This window comes from Cervus canadensis, chromosome 19 (assembly GCF_019320065.1).
Source record: "Cervus canadensis isolate Bull #8, Minnesota chromosome 19, ASM1932006v1, whole genome shotgun sequence".
NCBI lineage: Eukaryota > Metazoa > Chordata > Mammalia > Artiodactyla > Cervidae > Cervus > Cervus canadensis.
This window is the reverse complement of record NC_057404.1, coordinates 5,052,247-5,059,088: the sequence shown is the minus strand read 5'-3', so window position 1 is coordinate 5,059,088 and position 6,842 is coordinate 5,052,247. Positions and strand designations below refer to the sequence as shown.

Sequence of the window (6,842 nt, the reverse complement as noted above, 5' to 3'; positions counted from 1 at the left end):
TAGGTAGGCGGAGGTGACCCTCGATTTTTCACCAGGCGGCGCGCAAGTTAGGGGGACGCGGGAGGGTGCGAGTGTGTGCGCATTTGTCAAACGTGCCGTCCCTTCTGGAGACAGTGGAAACCTAGGGGGAAATCGCAGCGCAAATGTGGCCGGCCCTAAAAGTCTTGCCATCCGCCGGGAACCCTTAGAACAGGTGTCCCAGGAACGAGGCCGGATCTGTGCAACAGGTGACAAATGGTTCGACAAACCTTAGCCACCCAATTCATTTTTGATTACTTTCCTAAAAAGCAAACCTCAGGTCCCCACTCGCGCGCCATCTCGCGTGGGTAGACGGAGACCCGGAGGCCCTGGCCCTCTGCGGAGTTTGCTGGACTATGCGGGGTGTCTGTGGTGTGTGTCTGTGCGCGGGGAGAGGGCCTGATCCCCCAAGTTTAGGGTCGAGTCGAGTCCCGGGGGAGTGCCAGGGGAGGAGGCGGCCGGGAAAGGCGGAGGAGGGCGCACGACACGCAGCCGCGCCGCGCGCGCTCGGGCGGCGCGACCCGGGAGGCGGACTCTCTCTTAACCCTCGCTGTCTCCCCCTCCCTCTTCCTTTTTAAAGGACGCCGTGGAGGCAGAGCTGTCAGCAACCCGGAGGCCGTTTGTACTTGGCCCGGCCAGGCTGACTCCCGTGACAGACAGGGGCGGGGGCTGCGGGGCCGCCCGTCCCGAAGCCCCAGACGTGGGCATCTCACGTTCTGCTGCTTCGGGCTCCGCTCTGGACCCAGCGACGGCGGCGAGTCCAGGTGCTGCGCGGCCCGGGAGTTGCCAGCCCCGGACGCGATGGCTCCCGTGAGGAGTGGGGTGGGAGGTGGCCGAGGGCTGGGCGAGCCCCTCGCGCCCGGAGAGTTATGAGCGCGGCGAAGGACCGCAGCATCAGCCCGAGCCGCAGCCTCGGCGGGCGCCTCCCGCGGGCCCTGGCCACCTCGCCCCCGCGCACCATGCCGACCCCCGACCGGCTGAGCCCGCCGCGCCGCAGCCCCTGCTTCCTCCCTGGCCCCCGCTAACCCTCAGGGGACTGGTTTTGGCCGCCCGGGCAGCTCCCCAGGCCTCTCCCCAGGAGAGCCGGAACCGCGGGGCGAGCGGGGCCCCGGCTCAGCCCTTCGCTCTCCAGCCGCGTCCCCCTCCCGGCCGCCCGGCGCGCCCGAGGCGATGGGGGCGCTGCTGGCGCTCTGCCTCCTCTTGGGCTGGCTGCGCGGGGGCCCGGCGGGCGCCCAGCAGCCCGGAGAGTACTGCCACGGCTGGGTGGACGTGCAGGGCAACTACCACGAGGGTTTCCAGTGCCCGGAGGACTTCGACACGCTGGACGCCACCATCTGCTGCGGCTCCTGCGCGCTGCGCTACTGCTGCGCCGCGGCCGACGCCAGGCTGGAGCAGGGCGGCTGCACTAACGACCGCGGCGAGCTGGAGCACCCGGGCATCACGGCGCGTGAGTACGGGCCCTGGGCGGGGCAGACCCTGCCCGGCCGGGCTGCCGTGCGTGCCGGCCGGTGCGCGCGCGAAGAGGCGTGCCAGGCCTTCCCGGGTCTGCGCAAAGGGGACGCTAGAAAGTGGGGGGATCAAGGGAGAAGTGGGTGGTCGCGTTTCAGGTCAGGGGCGCAGTTTCTTTGCAGTCCCGATTCCCGCCACACGCGGTCTCCGCGGGTCTGCCCAGGAGCTAGTTCGCCACGGGCCGCGAGGACCGCGGGGTTTGCACCCAGTGACTCTGGGGGAGAAAGAGGGAGCCCTGGGCGCGCACGACATTTCGGAGAAGGGCTGTGGCGGCCGCGCCAGGCTGGACTTGAGTTTTCTCGGGTGGTAAGGGTGCCCTATTCTGCGCCCTGGGAGCCCCGGAAGCTTTGAGACGTGCTGATGGCGCAGGGAAGGCAACTCTTGGGGTGCGTTTATCTGTAGCCCCGCGGCGGTAGGAACTTGAGCCACGTTTGTGTGTGTGTGTGGCCGCTTGGTCTTGTTTCTAAGCCCCATTCTCACGACTTCCTTTCATTTCTCTGCATCGAATTACCCACTCCGGCCCACCCCCCCATTGTCACGCTTTTCAGAAATGCCCAGGTCCTCCGGTTGGATATTTAGAAACCGGGGTCGCAGGGGCTTCCCCGCCCCCTATTCTCACGTCGGAAAACACGGGTCAAGTTTCCGCTTACTTCAGAGCGGAATAAATCACAACGCCAGCAGAGGAACTTTACGCCTTAAAAAACAAACAAAAAAAACCCTTTCCACCTGAATCGGAACTTCAGGGAAACCATTTAGAGCTCCAGGCGATGGTTTTACGGCCGGGGAAACCGGAGGAGCGGGGGCAGGGGGCGGGGGGAGCCGAGAGAGAGCCTCGACACCCCAGAACTCCAGAGCGGGGGTCTGAAGCGGGCCAGACACGGTCCCCAGGCAAGGTGGGAGAGGCTGGGGGGATGATTACTGGTGCTGGAGCCCCAGTCCCCCGAGACTGAGAACCCGGAGGAAAGGGGGACCCGCCTTCCTTAGAACTCCGTTAGACCTTCAAGGAATTTAACTTTGGAGGGCGAAATACCAATCTAGAGGATTGAGGAAGTGGCTTCTGGGGGAAAGATGTTCAGTGGAAAGTAGGGAACTCTAAGGCGGCCTGGCCTGTTCGGAAAATACAAACTGGCTTCAGTCACTCGACCCCTCTGCACAGCAAGTGCTAAGCGCCCGGTCTGCCTCGGGGACCCCACCCTGGCCTCCAGCCGTGCTCTCTGGAAGGAGAGGGGGCAGTCTCCGCACTCACCCAGGCTGGGGTCTGGCAAAGCCTCAGCACCTCCCCTTGCCAGCTTGTCATTGGGGCGAGTTACTTAACTGCACTGGGCCTCTTCTCAACTCTAAAATGGGCATGTTGCTCTCAGAGGAGTTAGGCTGTGAAATAAACGAGTGTATGGATGCTCAGCAAGGTGCTGAGTGAGTAGTCACTTTAGACTTGCCTTCTGCAGGGCGAGAAGTAGTAAGAAGTACTAGTAATCTTCTACTACTTCTACTGCTTCTACTTCTAGTAGTAGTAGTAACCTTCTTCTAGTAAGACAGGGCAGAGTGGGTGGCATCCATAAGAGCTTACACCCAGGAGCCCACAGATCTTAGGGTGGATAGTTCTCTACCACTCATTGCCTATGTGTCTTTGGGAAACTCAGTGACTCTCCACTAGACCATATCATGCCTGCCTCACAGGGTTACATGAATCTGGAAATAAATACAAAATAGGCACACAGTAGGGTCTTAGTCAATGCAGACCTGCTTTCTTTTACCTCTAAGCTGGAGGTTTGCATCCCAAGGCAGCTCTATCAGGCAGGGGCCACACCTGGAGGACTGCTTGGGAGGTGCCTCTGGGTGGGAAACATTATGTCTTCCTTATAGAGGGAGAAGGGAACTGGGGCTAACTCTGTCAAAAAGTTGCGCTTCCAGAAAGTGTGGGCCACCAACACCAAGGACCACACTGCAGTCTAGCTAAAGTTCAGTCTGACCTTCCCAGAATTTGAGTGGGGATCGAGAGGCAGGAGAGTGACGGCTGGAGGAGGCATCCCAAATTGTTTCTGGAAAGAAGTATCCAGACGGGACAGTTTGTGATGTGGTAGGAGACACAGTTAGTGGGGGCCTGCTATGGATTTCTTTATACTGTTCTTTCTGTAGTCTTGTAAAATCCCAGGGTGGGGGGTTCACTTAACAGGTCCAGCTGTCTTTGCTCAGATTGGAGATTCTTGGATAGGAGATGGATTTTCAGCCTTAGCGTCCTTAAGCACCCCACTGTGATAAAACTCCTAAAACCTGGATTGAAAGCCATTGTTATGGTAACCGCCCCCCCAACTCATCTTTTCTCTCCATCCAGTGCATGGACAGGAGGATAGAATCTGTTCCTTCTGATTTCCAGATGTGCAATATGATGGCTAATTGCTAACAGAGTCTACAGTATCAGTCTGCTTCCTCCCTGCTAGGAGCAAGAATATTCCATCATCACAGTTTGCAATTCAGAGGTTACCAGTAACAAGCTCTGAGAAGCTGGGCTGACAAGGGTGGTTGAATGGACCTCCCACCTCCTACCCACGAGCAGCCGAGAGTTTGGGAATCTCTCGTCTGAGTACCTGTGCCTGTTTTTGCCTTCTAGAGCCTGTCTACGTTCCCTTCCTGATTGTTGGCTCCATCTTCATTGCCTTCATCATCCTAGGCTCTTTAGTGGCTATTTATTGCTGCACCTGCTTGAGACCTAAGGAACCCTCGCAGCAGCCAATCCGCTTCTCACTCCGCAGCTATCAGACAGAGACTCTCCCCATGATCTTGACTTCTACGAACCTCAGGGCACCTTCCAGGCAGTCCAGCACAGCCACCAGCTCCAGCTCCACGGGGGGCTCCATCCGAAGGTTCTCCTTTGCCCGGGCAGAGCCAGGCTGCCTGGTTCCCTCACCGCCCCCACCTTACACCACAGGCCACCCAATCCACTTGACCCAGCCGTCCGGCTTCCTGGTGTCGCCCCAGTACTTCGCTTACCCGCTCCAGCAGGAGCCCCCGCTGCCCGGGAAGAGCTGTCCAGACTTCAGTTCCAGTTGACAGGCCATGGCTGCAGATCCATCATCTGGAGCAATGGCGCACCCGTGGATGCTGCTGCCATGGCCACCAGGAATCCCAAGAAAATTTCACTTGGACCAGCGACGTCATGGAGGAAAGCGCGAGGCAAACACAGCGCCTCTTAGTCTTGAGGTTCCTGGCTTCAGTCACAGAATGGCTGTGTTAAGAAAATTGCTTTCTGGCTTTGAAAGCATGGTGACTATTACATTTCAACTTATGCTACTTTTATTCAAAATATGCAGTAGTCCAACTTGAAAGTTACAAGTCGGCTGAAGCTGTTTTATTGGACAACTCAGCTATCCTACGTAGGCCTATCTGTTCTTTTTTCATTATAAGTTCCTTAGTGAGTGATAATACAAATATATACATAAATAAGCAAAGAAATTGTACCTGATTGTAATTATCGAAGGTTCATTTAAAAAATTAACTGCTAAGTAAACTGAAGAGACAGTGAACAGCCTGTTTATAATTTGGGGAGCAACTTAACTGGGAATAATATTAGCATCATGACAACAGTTATTTTTTAAATCAATGGCTAAATTTTGTTGGAAATATAAGAGTGTCTTCAGAACAGAAGATTTCAATAACTGCATGAGAAATTTAACATTTTAAATATTTACTTAGATATTCATTGTAACAGAGATCTTATGTAAAAGCATTTCCCCCACCTGCCCAAGGGAATATTTATTGCAGACGTTTTGTTCAGCAACATTTAGTGTTTAAATGAAAGTTGAACAGTTGGGTCTTAAAACATTTATTTGTAAAATGAGTTATGTACAAATGTAAAGATTTGTAATTTAATGTATTTACTACACTGATGGTACTAATTATTTAGTAGTCACACTGTAATTTTTTATGTTAATAATAAGCGTGGAGTTCAAAGTCCAGCTTTAGCTATAATCTTCTGATATTATGTATCTTAAGTGCCACTGAATTCCATGTCTGATGACTAAATATTTGGGCATATATCCTGCTGGATTAGAATAAATAAAATGCTTTATGTTTTCATGAAATCTCCTTGAAAGTTTAGATCAAAGTGCTTCATTGTATCTCCTTAATGATACTCTCTGCTATTCAATAAAAGGAAATGTCTTTACCTAACACTTCGTAATTTGAAATGAAAAAAAAAATCCTACATTAATTTTGTATTATGTTGGAAAGCTGTTTTCTACATTGGGGTGCCTGAAAGCAGCCAAGGAAGTGGACATTTGTAGAGACATCAGCCCGTGGGCTGCAGTCCTCAGGTGTGTTATTTGCATAGATTTAAAAATTGGGACATTTCTCATAAGAATCTGAATTTTGGCTTCTCGTGGCATGAAGAGGATGTGGCCCGAGGGTGCTGTTTTGCTGGGGGTAGGAGGTCCTTTTCAGGAGGTCCTTGCCTTCCACCAGTCTTCTCCCTGGCCTGGCCCATCTCCCTCAGTTTTGCTGCCTCTTGGCCCCTTGGGTGTCCTTTGGAAACCCAGGTTTATATGGGTCCATACTATTGTATGTCATCCTCAGTAGTTCTTGTCAAATACAGATCCTTTAGAGGTGGAATGCTGACCTAAGAAAAGTCATTTGGCCTTGACTCTTTGTTTTCTAGTTGAGGAAGCAAGTTGGAAGATGCTGTGTCTTTGCCCAGACTGATGGCAGGCATCTGACTTCTCCTGTAACTAATCCAGGTATCCAAAGTCAGCCCAAATAATGAAGGAATAAACATAAGAAGGAAGGGAGGGAGGGAGGGAGGGGGAAGGAAGGAAGGAAGGAAAGAAAAGGAAGGCGCGGGAGAGGGAAGGAGGGAGAAAGGCTGAAGGTGCAAGGAGAAGCATTTGTGTGAAGCTCTGGAATTCACTCTCACGTTAGGCTGGCTTTATTCGTGTTTGTTACCTACTGCTCCTCTGCTATTTTAATCTTTACCAGGCTCTTATGACTCAAACCGTATTCTAAATATTTACAGGGACTAACTCCCCCCTCCGCCCCCGCAAACAATGCAACATGGAGGTGTTATAATTCCTATCTTACAGATTTGGAAACCAAGGCATACAGGAGTGAAGTATGCCCACGTCCCACAGCCCGTCAGACCTGGAGCTGTCTGCATAACCAGATTCCAACAGCAAGGGAACAACCGGCTTTGAGGTTCCTTTGTCTCTGGGCACACAGTCCACTGACAAGTAAAGCGTGAGGCTCAGGGCTTCTCTCCAGGACAGTGATTATTAACCCCGTTGGATCTAGTGAGTTTTCCTTAGAACAAATATTTTGTGTCACGC

The 6,842-nt window shown here is 53.4% G+C and overlaps 1 protein-coding gene across 1 annotated transcript; it reads left to right on the top strand.

The window, feature by feature from the left end:
• The first annotated feature begins 1,182 nt into the window (after positions 1-1,182).
• Positions 1,183-5,601, top strand: SHISA3 (shisa family member 3). Its single transcript, XM_043438823.1, has 2 exons — positions 1,183-1,465; positions 4,136-5,601. Exons 1-2 carry the CDS (start codon positions 1,189-1,191, stop codon positions 4,573-4,575), a joined length of 717 nt encoding a protein of 238 aa, XP_043294758.1. The 5' UTR covers positions 1,183-1,188; the 3' UTR covers positions 4,576-5,601.
• Positions 5,602-6,842: the final 1,241 nt, after the last annotated feature.

What these genes read in the sequence shown, in the direction of transcription:
- SHISA3 (XM_043438823.1), top strand. Translation starts at nt 1,189, where the DNA reads ATGGGGGCGCTGCTGGCGCTCTGCCTCCTCTTGGGCTGGCTGCGCGGG. An exon ending in GCACCCGGGCATCACGGCGC is followed by an intron (nt 1,466 to 4,135) that starts GTGAGTACGGGC and finishes TTTGCCTTCTAG; the next exon opens with AGCCTGTCTACGTTCCCTTC.